The sequence below is a fragment of the Pagrus major genome, chromosome 6 (assembly GCF_040436345.1).
Source record: "Pagrus major chromosome 6, Pma_NU_1.0".
NCBI classification, from domain to species: Eukaryota; Metazoa; Chordata; class Actinopteri; order Spariformes; family Sparidae; genus Pagrus; species Pagrus major.
This window is the reverse complement of record NC_133220.1, coordinates 25,754,775-25,769,036: the sequence shown is the minus strand read 5'-3', so window position 1 is coordinate 25,769,036 and position 14,262 is coordinate 25,754,775. Positions and strand designations below refer to the sequence as shown.

The 14,262-nt window shown below is 40.8% G+C and overlaps 1 protein-coding gene across 1 annotated transcript; it reads right to left on the bottom strand.

Annotated features, from left to right (window-relative positions):
- Window positions 1-681: 681 nt before the first annotated feature.
- myorg (myogenesis regulating glycosidase) lies at window positions 682-8,833 on the bottom strand. Its single transcript, XM_073467853.1, has 3 exons — window positions 8,771-8,833; window positions 5,589-5,950; window positions 682-5,415 (listed from the first exon to the last, which is right to left on the bottom strand). Exons 2-3 carry the CDS (start codon window positions 5,849-5,851, stop codon window positions 3,624-3,626), a joined length of 2,055 nt encoding a protein of 684 aa, XP_073323954.1. The 5' UTR covers window positions 5,852-5,950; window positions 8,771-8,833; the 3' UTR covers window positions 682-3,623.
- Between the last annotated feature and the right edge of the window lie 5,429 nt (window positions 8,834-14,262).

Sequence of the window (14,262 nt, the reverse complement as noted above, 5' to 3'; positions counted from 1 at the left end):
AATAAAGCAAAGTAGTTCTGAAGCATATCCCGCTGCTGTGAAATGGAATAAATTCCCCAAACACGTGAAAGATCGACCATAGCTGCAAGAAGTGGTCCAGCCAGGCTGTTTGAACTCAAAAACAACAATCATACTTAATGCTGTAATTTTACTAAATACTGCTCTGCTGCTGTTTATCGTTTTCATTCTTGGTGTCTGGTTGTACATTTTTATATCACTTGCTCCCTGGCCTCACATCATGAACCACCAGATGATTTATTGATCTGAACACCGCCTCCAAATAACCTGCACAATTGTTTCATCACCTTGTCATTATTGCCCCATGATGAGGTGGCCGCCAAAAGTTGGAAAAGTCCCTCAAGGGTGTCTCTTTCAATAGTGAATTGATAGGCATATCAGTTTTCATGTGTTGCAGACTCATAAGAGGTTACAGGTTGTTATTGGCTTGCCGGTTGCACGGTCAGCTTACTGACCTGAATGTCACGTCCATGTGTCATTTCTTCTTCTATTTGATTTGTAGGTGTGTGTAAAAAAGTAATCGGGCATATATTGACCACTCTGGGAGGATTTTAAATCAGTCATCTGGTATTGGTAGTCGTGGCAGCACAATGTAAAATGTGATCTTTAAAAAAAAAGATTCATGTGTACTCCATGCAAGTTAAGCACACAACAACAAACAGCAAAAGTCAAACTTGTATCTTTTAATACATTCACAAAAGATTACATCAATTATGCACTCTTGTGGAAATTAGTTCTGCCCTTAAGTAACATGCAAATGTTGCCAATGTTCCGTTACAATAACTCGAAGCAAATAACAGCACACAGTGGGTCAAAGAGCCAAAAAGCAAAGAAACATTCAGTCTGAGACAAGGCGTCTCAATGTTGTCATAAACCAAGACTGGCTGGGACAGAAATAGCCTCAGAGGTTGGCCTGGCCCAGATGCTGAGTGAGAACTGCTATAAATAGGCAGTGATGTTACGATGAAACTATGTCAAAAGGCACAAACAAAACCCACTTAGGTCAACCCGTGAGCCACAAGTGAAAGTCAGCACAGGCACACATAATGGCTGAAAGGCAGTCACCATTTAATTACCTCCAAATGAGAAAATTGCACCATAAGAATTTGCTGAACCATGTTACCAATATTATTCTTTATTGGTGTTCCTTTGTGAGAAGTTACTTAAAGGGTAACTCCGCCAATTTAACACATTAAAGTTTGTTTACAGGTCTTGAGGCATACTAGTGTGTATGTCATAATAGTAGTATAAAGTCTTTTGTGTAATCTGAAAAATTGCCTCCAACGATGTCACAAAGTGGCTAAGTTGCCTTGTGGGTAATGTAGGTGCCAGGCTTTTGAAAAGGAATAAGAATGTGTGGAATAACAAATACGATTTTTGTGGTTCTGCTCTATGGATTTTGATCATTTGTTTATAAACTGTCCATAGTGAGTCAAACAGTGTTAGAGGAGTGCTATGCTAAACCAATGGACTGCTTTTCAAAACCTGGTGCCTATATAACCCACAATGCAACTTTATCAATGAGTGACATCACTGGAGGCAATTTATCAGATTACATACAGGTTCCTCTGGAGACACAAAACTTTACTGCTACTGCTGGTTTTTACTTTTACTACCTTTTCCCATATATTCATTAGTACTCCCCAAGACCTGCAAACTTTAAAAAGGTGCATATGTGTAAGAATTGGCCAATTGTCATATTCATACTCAAAACAAATAGGGTACAGGCAGCAGATCACTGGAGTAACTGCTAATTGCTGCTAACTGTAGCTGCTCTTAGCTAGTTAGCTTAGTAAGCCATGTAGCTACTGGGTCAGGCTGGGAGGGAAGTGTTAGTATTTACACTGCTAGCACAGGAGCTATGGATCGGGACAGGACGGGGCTAGCTGCTTAGCATGCTAACTTCTGTAATGATCTATGCGACACCACACATACACATCAATGTCAAAACTGCTATTTATTCACATTCTGTTGATAATTGAGTTTTTCACTAAAATTCTAATGTATTGCCCCTTTAAGGAGAATAACTGGGGGAGTTACCCTTTAAAGGAATACACTTGTAATCTTAAAAGGAAAACTTTTGTTCTGTTGACCATGTCATTGCACATAAAGGTTAACTTACCCCATTAAGGGTGAAAATAACAATAATATTGCATAATGAATGTACAATATGCAACAGTGTAACAATAATGAATATAGCATAACAGCATATCACACAAAGTACGTGGCAGTAATTATTAACATATGGCACTGGGCGACATCACTGCAGTTTCAAAATATTCACATTAACAAAACACAAGGTGACAAAGAACCCTGTAGTCAATTCATTTGATCATTGACTGCTGCTAAATTCATTGCATCTATAGACTTCCACACTACATACCAGACAAGTATTAAGTAATAGTGTTTCAGAATTACAAAACATCAGAAAATCTTCCAAAGAGACTTATTATTTTGGATGTGGAAGTCAATGTATTATACATTATAGCAATAGCTGTTTAGCTGCATTCGGAGGTCAGCAAAGCACAATAAAGGCAATTACCAGACACTTAAAAAAAAAACACTACAGCCAGAAAAAGCTGTTACCTGAGGAGGATCATAAAATATTTAGTGCCTAATAAAAGGCATCTTCTACTGGGCTAAGAGTAGTTACATGACACTGTTACACAAATGAGAGCACATGCCGTTTGTAATGATTAAGCTTCAAGCATTCATCCTGTTAAGTGAAGCATAAAACCTGACTTCCTGAAAAGTATCTGGTAGCAGACGAGCAGAGAAGTCATTAGTGTCAAAGGAAAGTAGGATATCTCAGTCAAACTAAGATGTTTTTTCATCAATGAAGAAAGTGTTATGTGGCCTACTCCCTGCTTAATGACAAAAATGACACCCCTTCACAGTTGTCCTCCCATAACAAAGTCTGTTTGGCTTTCATTTAAGTTAAAAGTGCAGTGACAATCAATGATTATAACAACTTTATGGCACACAATGGCAATTATGCCTTACTCAGTTCACAGTTTGCACATTCCCTTTATGACAAATGACAAAAAAGTAAGACTAACTTATGAAAGATTGAGAAACACATCCTTCCTTGTATAAATGAAAATCTGAATTCATATGCATTAAAAACATATCCTCATTCACTTTTTTACATGCTGGGGTTTTGCACAGCCTTACTTGGTAGCTTATGGTGGTGAATACTAGCTAATGTTAGCAAACTTTAAGTAATTGGTTAACCGACATTATTAGGTCAGTTTGTTGACTTTACGACTTTTCTCTACTTGTGCTACTGTCATATTATATTTTACCATTTTGTTAACTCATGATTATCACTTATGGCTAGAGTAGCTGCCAGTGAGCAACAGTTACATTGTAAAGAACACTTAAACCACGAACGACGCAAAAGCATTAATTAGTTTAAATGAAATAAAACATTCATGAGGTTTTGAGCATGTCACGTAGTGTTAAAACTTTGTTGCAGAAATGCTTTTCCATTTTCAGACAATGTCCCTCCTGTCAACCATAAAAGCTAAATTTGCTAAGCTTGTCTTACAAGCAAATTGGATCATAGGCTAATCAAGTCTGTTTGGCTCAACATTCCCTTCTTGCTACACCCAAACAAAGTAAGCAATCTCATCCAGATCCACAGGATAGTCTGTGAGGTGTAGTGGCTCCTTGATATCAAATCTCTCCCCCTTGTAACTTTTCCAACGGCCGGCAGGGAGGTAGATGTCACGTTCTTGCTTTCCAGGCTCTAAAACTGGGGCTACCATGAGGTCATCCCCAATCAGGAACTGGGAGTCGATTTTATAGGCCGTCTCATCACCTGTGGCAATCCACCACAGGGGCCGTATGATTGGATCCCCAGTGTCCAGCACCTCACCAGCCAGCTCCAGGACCCGTGGCGCCACAATACTCTCATGGAGGGCTGTGTATTTCCGAGCAATTTCAACCACCTCGTTGTCGTATTCCCATGGCGGAATAGAAAACTGCATGGAGGGCATGAAGGCTGACAGCTCCAGCCAGCGGATATAGAGTTCTCGATCAGGTAATACACGATTCCCATCTGTGCGGTTCAGATAGGCATTCCCTCCGATCATGTCTGGTAGAATAAATTGATAGCCAAGAATGCTGATGGTGAGGACTGTGGGGATAAGAGACTTGAGACCCAACTCATATCCCCACACAGAGTCTCTGTCAATTGGTCTGAAGAAGCAGGATATGTTCTGGGACTGGTAGCCGCTGCGCAGCTCGGCTCTGTCATTATAAGGAATAGCCATTTCCGTGTAACGTCTTGTGAAGAAACTTGGGTCCCGAATGGGAGTTCTGGTACTAAATTTCCATGGTAAGTAGTTGGTCTCCCCTGCGTCAAATTTAAAAGATGACACCCCATACCTGGATCGCAGCGAACGTAGCTCATAAGAAAACCAATCACGGGCTTCTGGATTTGTAAAGTCCAAAATGCCGCCAATGCCATTCCACCAGCGCACCAAGGCTGGCAGCTGGCCAGTTGGTTCCCGCACAAACAGCCCCCTCTCTACACAAGTATGGAAGTTTTTCGAGTCGTAGTTAACAAATGGGTGAATCCATAGTGACACCAGAACTCCATCTGATTTAAGCTTTTGGAACATGTCCGAGGCATTGGGGAACTTTGTCTGGTCAAACTCAAATTCTCCGTATCGGCTGGTGTAGCGATCGTCTAGTTCCAGGTGGCTACAGTTAAAGCTGTACTTGCGGATGTTGGCAGCGTACGCCAAGAGTTTCTCTTGGTCAATGTCAGTCTTATGTAGCGCCCAAGTCGACCATATAGGATGGCGAAACATGACTTTGGCAGGCACTTTGTTTGGTTTGTTGAAGTATCTACGGACCATGTACTTGTGAATGGATGTAACATCCAAGCCCACGCATACTCTGTAGCTAAGTTCAGCACATGGTATCTCTCCTGGGTTTGACTTGAAGGGACTGTCGTTGTATCGTGCCTGGAAGGACATGGTCTTCTCTGTGTCATTCCAGCCCAGGTGGAAGGGCACAGAATTGTTGATCTTGATTGCCGTAGCGTTGGATGAAAGCCAGTAACTCTCCAAAATTCCACCAAATTCATTGCGGTTTTTGTAGATGTCACTAGTAACAAAGGGTTTGGGAGCCTGTTGGCCAGAAATAGAAATAGGCCAGTGCTGAATTGCTGACACTGCACCACCATACCAGTGTGCAAACTTGTATGTCATGGCATGCTCAACAGGAATGTCAGGAACGAGTTCCTCCCAACGCACACGGTAGCATTGTACCGTGTCCTTGGGTCGTACTGTCTCGATGAAGAAGTTCAGTTTTCTGTCTGTGGTGCTTTCACAGCTCAGCATCTCCCCCTCTTTGGAGCATGAATCCAAATCCAGCGTACCTGACCTGTCAAAATTTAAATATAATTATATTTTCAAGCAATCTCTCTCAACACACACCTCGAATTTGTATTGTATCAGTGAAATAACTGAAATTACATGTGTGTATTGACATTTTACTTTTCTAAAATATTTTTCATTACAGAACATCAAATTTCAAAGACCGTTGTAAATACCAACCTGAAATCCATTCTGAAAACAATAGACCCTCCCTGGTTGCGGATAATGTAGCCATCTTTATTCAGATCCAGCAACTGAGTCTTAAGCAGCTCAGCTTTGCGCAGGGAGGCTATGTAGTAACACCATGCAGTCACTGCCGCAATCACCAGCACCAGGCCAATCACTCCAGCTCCGACTAAGGGTCGAGTGTCCTTGCTGTGTTTCTGCTTGGGGATAACATCTGTGATTGTCCCTCCCGCTCCTCCCGGTACAACTTGGTACATGACTTGTGCTGTTCAGTGGGCAAATCTGAGAGTTGCTGTTCTACAGGTCATTGAAATGTTTTCCAGGGAAACCTGTGTCGTTATGTCAGCTTGTCTTACCTGTATTGAGAGAGAGATAATCAACATTAAAAAGTCAGTGTCGAGGTCTTATATGCAATATTTGCTCTTCCTATATAAACATTGTTTTTAGGAAAATTGTGTTAAAAATAAAATAATTGCTACAAAAAGAGCCTTTGTGTAGTACGTTCACCTAATATTGGTCACTAGTTCTGGTCAGCCAAGAAATATCAGCTTTAAAACCACCTAACTATCAGAGGCATTCAAATAAACAGTCCCAGTCAGACCAACAGATGAGATGTCAACCTGCTTCTCAGTCTATCTTGTTTCCCTGTCAGTTCAAAGCCTCCATTACATTTCTAGAATTGTCTTACATGATCTGCATTGCTGCACAAAGTGATTTCACAGCACTTAGAGGTATTACGCTGTCAGGAAGTAAACTTTAAAGATGTGTCTGAGATTTAACAAAACAAATCTGCTGCCAATTACCCATAAGAGGATAAAGTGGATGTTCCCAGCAGTAATTCTAACATATGAGTTCGATTGAAAGAAAACTCATTAGTATGTAAGGAAGTAGAGAAGCAGAAAAAGGGGATTTTGGCCTTAAAGCTCTGCCAGTGCCGGGAAGGAGAGGAAAGAATAATAAACTTTGTGCTCCATCAAGCCGGTCTAACTAAACCTGGACATAACCTGGTTCGTTCTCACGAAAAATCGGACATTTTATCAATCCTGGCAACATATCCAACAAAAACAGAAAGACTGACGTTCATTTCTACTGCAGCAGGGATACAGCAAAAACTCTTATGGGTAATTAAGTAGTTGATGTTCATTATTATGGCTTTAGCTCGTCAGAATAGATTAGATTAAAGTGCACAGCTGACCGAGGGGAGTTCAGTCTACTGCAGATTCCCTGTCTGCTGACTGGTCCTCACTGCAATTGACCCTCGTGGTCTGCCATGGCAGCCAGGGTCGATAATAAAACATGCTTGCTATTAATTAGCAATCTAATTGACTAATTCTGTGTTCAACCACCCTTTGTATAGATTTCCCCCAACAACAGGAGTGATAACATAAGCCCACCATTAATTAACAGAGAACTAACCATTTGTTCCTTAGAGATCCTCTCAGGCTGCTGGACTTGGGGAAAATTTGACCCCGAAAGTCATGGGAAGACTAACTAGATATTAGGCCTATTCTATAAAATGCATGTCTTTTCATATATAGAATTTTTTTTTTTATTAGAAAAGTGCATTGTCATAAGAACTTATGACAAACAAACACTTTAGTGGTTGCTTGTCTATGTCTGCTTTATTGTTAGTTTTTATGTCAGTAGTATTTGAGTGTTGTGCCTCAAAAGCCTAACCAAGGATTGCAAATTAGCCACAGCTAAAGCCCAATGTACACTGCATCGGTTGCATTTGAATTAGATGTAACGATGCCTACATGCCAACATTTGATTCCCAGCTAGGGAAGAAAGTTTGCATGTTCTCGCCGTGCTTGTGTGGCTTCTGTTTTCCCCCCACTATCAACACATGTATGTTAGGTTAATTCCTAGCGGTCAGGATCTAATTAGCTTAAATCCTGTCAGGCATAGATCTTTAGATAGTCCCCGGGTTGAACAGGACAATGTGTTAAATACAGACAACAAGTTCCACTGTGTTGTACTCAGTAGGCACTTTATTAATTTTTAACATGGGGGCGGACCTGTTTCAGTTCATTCACCCATGACTAGCAAACTTTTGGTTCTTTTGGTTTCAGAGCCATCGTCCGGGCCATAGATTCCAACTCGCACAAACCTGAGGAAGAGGATCAATAACTCAAGCAGACTAGGCAAACATATTCAAATACACAACCCATCTGCCCCTGCACTCTCTCTGCTACTGGGGAATGGAGAGGGGGGGTGGCAGGTTAACAAGGTCATTTTGGCATCCCACCTCACCCCCTCGTCAAATCGCCCACTGACTGTACTCAGTATTAATCCATTTATCATCACAGCTCTAGAGCAAATATTCACATTTGGAACCAGAGGAAGAAATAATTGATACAAACGACAATCAATTATCAAATGAATAAAATAATAATAATAATAATATTAATTTTCTGTCACTTAACTAACTGAAGACTGACTTTTCATTCCAGCTCTAAATAAATGTGTCTGTGTGCACGTTTTTCACACATCTAGGGGCTTTTCTGAACAACAATCTTTAACACAAACATGATTTTCTCACTGAAATAGTGTGAGAAAGGCAGAAAAAGCTCAGACTGGTACATTTCTCTGTTTTGGGTGTGATCACGGGGGTTCATATCTGCCACTTCAGCCTATTCCCTATCTGATCTGACAGGAGGGGAAAACAAACACAGGAGTGCTGATGCAGTCAAACAAGTCTGGGAAAGACTCACTACCTTAAAAAAACAACAACAAAAAAAAAAAACTGGGAATTGAGTAACTCGATACTTGAATGTTAAAGTAGCTTCCTAGCAGAAGTTAAGCAGATATAAACAGTGGCGACCTTCACTGTGGACGTGTCTATTTTTGTTTGACTGATTACGAGCTGAGCTTTCTACGTGCGTATTTTTTGTTTTTTCCATTAAATGCAAACCTACAATGCATGCGAGGAGTGTTTTTTGAGCTAAGAGCCTAATAACACAGACGAGAAATGTCTTCTTAGCTAATGTACCCGCAACTTCTACACACGTCTCGTGTACAGAAAGACCCCGTCGTGGCGCGTCGTGGTGGGCTGTGCTCGAAAGTTAACGAAGGAAAAGTAACGGAATGAGTGCAACTAAAATGGCGTTTAAATATCTTTTGTATTAGTCCTGTTTTACTTTCAGCTGCTCGTTTAAAAAGTAGTGTTTACCTACCGTCAGCAGCCCCCCTCTGCAGCTCCAGCCTCAACTTGTTTTGCACAGTTCACAGAAAAAGACCATCAAGGTATCTTGTTGCGTTTCCGTCTTGGCAACGCCCACGGTAGCATGGGAAATGTAGTCCTGTCGGTATTTTCTCACTCAGCACAAATTAGCCCACAGTTGTTGTTGTTGTTGTTGTTTTTACATGATTTGAGCAAATCACACAGGTTGAAAAACATTTTTAAAGGAGCTGGACAACAATTAAAAAGAAATTGCACGTTTAGAAAAAAATATCTTTTGGTATTTCTATGCAACATTATGACTTTATTAGCACTGGTTGTTTATTGTGTCTAATGTATGGTAGGTGTCACTACTAAGCGCTTAATAATAATAATCACCTTAATAATAATCACCATTTTTGTGATGTTGTAGGTGGCAAAGCTGAGTAAGGAACAGGACACAGTTGCTACAGCGTGGTACTAAACTGTCACTACACAGGACGAGAAAAAAGTAAATGACAGCCAATTCATCTTGTCAGAGCTTTGCAGGGATATTGTGGAACATGATTTGATTTCATTAGTCGAGAAGATACTGGTTTGAAATGAGGCATCCGAATGAAGCTGCATGAAATCAGCTCACTTGATTGTAGGAGAAGAGGTTGTCTTGGTGCCACTCATGCCATCTTCATTGGTAAAATGAGCTCATTCATTTATTAGTCATTAATCAAACCAGCAGTTTATCCAACAACCTGTGTACAACACTAAAATTATAATCCAGCTACTGTATTTCAAATTATTCTGTTGGCAGTAATCATACACGATCATAGTTTCCATTCTGACTTTCATACAGTTTATTTCTAACAAATGGTCACAGAAACTTTTGTTTTACTGTAATAAAACGTTTTACAATATGAGTTAAAATATGTTACTGTTGTTGCTCAGCAAGTCATTATTAGACCCACAAGTAAGATAAATGCCAGGTACTGACTGTTAAGGAAAAATATATTTTTTAAACAAGATTAAAATTTTCAAACCACACCAACAGATGTCAAACCACTGCAAAAACAACTGTAGATACTTCTTTTATCCAGCACTGTCTCTGTTATGCTAATTTTTTTGTTGTAAATATATTATTCACTGTAGAGAAAATCAATAATATCTGAACAAATAAAGATTTGGATACAACTGTTATTCTTTTATTTTCTATTTTTATTTATTTATCTTTTTAAGTTTTGAAGAGTGGGGTAATATGAGGATGAGGGAAACTGAAGGAGGAGTTTTTTCCCTAAATTACAGACAGTGTCTCAGAGGAGGTTACAGGTCCTTTGAGACATTGCATATCCAGCCCACGCTCTCTAAGAAGACAAGGAAAAAAGAGGGAAGAAACCTTGGAAGACGCAATTCAAAGAGAGATCCGTCTTCACGGATGGCTGGGAGGGCAGTACCCAGAAAGCAAAACTGGTGCTGCCCAGATCTGGCCCACACCAGATCTGAGTCACAAGCAGGCCATAGCATGGCCAGATGTCAGCCAAGAGCGAACAGAATAAACTGGAACTGCTGCTCTTGGCTGACATTTGGCCATGCTATGGCCTGCTTGTAACTCAGATCTGGCAAACAGGAGTGGACCGTCCAAGTGCCATCATTCCACAGGGTATGTGGGCTGGATGAAGGTGTCTGCAACAATTTTGCTATCTGGATATCATCTGGACAACATGATAAGTCAAAAAGTAATGTTTCATTTTTCTCAGTGCCATTTCTGTATTTAAAGCTTCAAACACGTAATGAAGAATATCACGTCGGGGAGATATCATTTTAAAGGATAAGTTCACTCAAAAATGATTATTCAGTCATTATCTACTCATCTCCTTGACGATTAAAAATTAGGTATGTTTTTGATGTCCATATGATATTTTGGAGTTTCACAACTAAACAGAATTCCAGCATGCTGCAAAACAACTGAAGTGGATGGGGACTTGTTTTAAAGCATTAAAACAAACAACTAAAAAGTGGCTCCATGCAGCTTGTCCAGTGTAATCAAAGCCTCCAGAAGCCCTGAGATCCCTAACTGTTCTGAAAAGACGTTACTTACAACCTTGACGTCAGGTGGAGTTTGTGCACCCAGTTCAGACAGAGTGCATGCAATTGCTTTTAGCATAGCAGCTACAGTGAAAATGTCAGCTTTCAAAAGGATGTAAATAATATGTTTTCAAATCAATGTGGGATCTCTGGGCTTGTAGAGACTTGGATTCCGCAGAATGAGCTGTATGGAGCCGTCTTGTGTTTTTTGGTTGTTTGTTTTTTGCATTCTTGACTGACTTATAAAGTGCATACTGCCACCTACTGCACCGGAGTATGTAGTACGGGAGATAAGACACTACTTCACATCATAGAACAAAATAAAATTAAATAGAATCCTCCCTTCATTCTATGGAATATCCCCATCTCATTATTTTTATTTAGATAATAACTGCATTTTTATTTTTGGGTGAACTGTTCCTTTAGTGTCATTGACTGACACACGTTAGGCCCACAGGGCCTCATTCAATTTGATCACGACAAGCCCCCTTGTGGGGAGAAGATCTTTGCTGCTGATTCAGTACTGAATTGTAAGTGTCCATGCTGTATGTAGGGAGATAATGGTGGTGAGAGTGCAGCCGGCAGTCACATTATTCATTCTTGCACCTTGTCTCACTGGGTTAATTTGTAGAGAATTAAACAATAGTGAATTTAATGATCCCTCATTTTGCTGGGGAGCCTCCAGAGCCCGTCAAAGACCTCTGTAGGTCCCCAATCCCCACACTGGAAGCCCGTGCTCTAATAGTCCTAACGAAGGCACTCAGACACAAACTCCGGGTGTATGATGTAGTGGCCAGCCTGGTAGGGCTTCACCACGTGGAAGCAGCTGTAGCACCCGCTGTTGAGAGATCATCAGAGCAAAAGTGGTCATTATTTATAGCACTAGGAAATCTTTCCATCAACACAATATTTAAAATGAAATACGCACCTATAATCCAGGCTGCTATTGGAACTCGACCTCCAGTATTGTGTCCGTGGAAAGTGGCGTTGAGGGTTGCTGGTTTGAGGTCTTGTCCGAAGCTGAATAGCTGAATGTTGCCTGTGAAAAACAATGTCGAGTTTCAGTTTTTTTTCACACAGTAACAGGATTCAGATATCACCCAATAATGTTCATCAACTTATCTGGAGTTTTCAGGGTTTAAAGGCTATGAAAAGAGGTCAGAGGTCGTTCTCTCACCTGAGTTGCTGTGCTGAGAGTGAATAAATATTCCTCTGGTAATCCACTCTAATGCAAAGAAAATCAATTAGAATCAATGAGTATTTAGTGTTATCTTTGGACCAAAGATTAAACTGATCAACTGCTACCTTGCTGGGTTCTTCAAAGCCTGGTGGAGTGTAAATCCAGGGCCCACAGGCGGCTCAGTCAGCTGTAGTTTCTGCATGCCGTCAGCAGAGGGCAGGGCCTGTGCTGTGGATGGGTTGACAGGAGGCATGTGGTTTGGTTTGTCCGTGTCCACTGTATTCAAGTGGTTGTCAGGATAAGTCATAACTGGACTGTGGAATGACAAATGTCTGACAGGGGGGAAGAGAGGGCGGCCAGCGTCCACAGGGGTTGAGGGGGGTGGAAGTGTGCGGTGCGACCTGTAGTTGGGCTGGAGACTCCGAGGGAACAGAAAGTCCTGCAGAGGTGTGGGAAAGACGGACATGTACAGTGTAGGCAGTGATGTAAAGTAACTAAGTACATTTAATCAAGTACTGTACTAGTAAGTACTAGTACTAGTGTTATTTTGAAGTACATGTACTTTACTTGAGTACAGAACTTAAAAGTAAATGCACTTAGTTACATTCCATCACTGTACTTAAGTACATTCAATATCAGATACTGTAACACTTTTACAAGTACTTATGGGTGACTTCCACTTTTACCAAAATAATATTTTGACACAATATGTTTACTTTTACTCGAGTATGACTTTTGGGTACTTTTTACAACACTGCGTACAGTTAGAAATACAAGAAGAAGAAGATATGGGGAAGAAACTGGATAGCACTGTCACAGATAACCTCTCCTCCTCATTATCTGATGGAACATCTTTACATGTACTGTGTACAGAGGCATTTGAATTGGTTTAATATGGCAATTTTTATTTATATTTTTTTTCTTTTTTTTCATTATTCTCATTAAATGAATCATTTGGATTTCTCCTGCGTGGCTTTCTTATCTGTAATCATTAAAACACACTGAAAACTGTGAACAAAATGAGACCTTAATGTGCAGTCATTAAGTTGTTCTTTTCTTTACAGTAGAGTGACTGTACTCTCCTCCTTGCTCTGTTTACTGCGTGTCAGGATAAATAAATAGGCATGAAGGAGGTACTGAATAATAGATGGGATACAGCTTTCAATGAGCACAGGGAAATGTAAACAACCAGTCGCCAATTAGTGTAAGACACCTTACTCTGGCTGTATAAAGAGCAATAAAGAGAGTGCCAATAATAAGTGACCCGTTTAGTCTTGCTTGACCTTAAATGCACCACCAGAAATGAAATGCTATGTTACATTAGTTTGGAGACATTATTTGCTAAATCATATCACATATCAACATTTTTTTTTAACAATCATAGATAAATACATCGTCCTTGGTTGTGCCTCTTACCGGCCGGGGCTGGGGGTTGTTCCTGCGGTTGGCAGAGGTGGGTCGAAGTGGTTCTCGTTTGGTCCTGCCGGGAGATGCAAACTGCTCTTTGTACGCAGTGATGTAGAGCTGGGGAGCCATCTTCACTGATTGTCTTACTTATTTTCCACTGCTCTCCTCCTGTCCGTCTGAAAGTCATGAACATCCTTCTCCTCCCCTGTCACCTGCTGGCTCCTCCCTTCCCCTCATACATTTGTATATGTTTAACTTCCACTTTTGTCTGCACAAATGCCAAATATGTGTTTTTTTCTGCTTGAATTTGTTGCTATGTTGCCACCTACGTTGCTTGTATATATCACTCTCACTCTGTTTAATGCATCACAACATAGTATTTATATTATGCATGCATCAGTTGATATAAATCCTGCGTGGATCCTACCCAGTAGGTAAAAAGATGGTAAAAATGTTATAAAAACGTGTAGCTATTGTGATGAATCTGCTATGTTGGAGGTAGAGACAGGTGAAGAGCATCCTTGCTGAACCAGAACAACTCTTTGTTGCTACCTGAGCACTCAGCCACTAATCCTCCTAAGCCCCGGGCCCCCTGCAGAGACACACATACCTGGGGTCACTGTCCATGACCTACTTCCCCTCACAGGGGCTCTCGCAAACCATTCAGCACTGATCTCAAAACACTAACGCTCAGCTCCCAGCTGTTTAGCCGCCTTGCAGTTAAAACAGAATCAGTCTTATCAGATCCACAGAACTGGAGCAAACCAGGAGAGATTTCTAAAAATCTCCCACCACCACCACCACCACCCAGGGTCACCTCCACTCACTGTCAGCATGCCACACGA

Bases quoted from the DNA above. Each gene is read 5' to 3' on its own strand.
- myorg (XM_073467853.1), bottom strand. From the start codon at position 5,851: ATGTACCAAGTTGTACCGGGAGGAGCGGGAGGGACAATCACAGATGTT. The intron at 5,416-5,588 runs GTTGGTATTTAC...AAATTTTGACAG, and splicing joins GTTTTCAGAATGGATTTCAG to GTCAGGTACGCTGGATTTGG.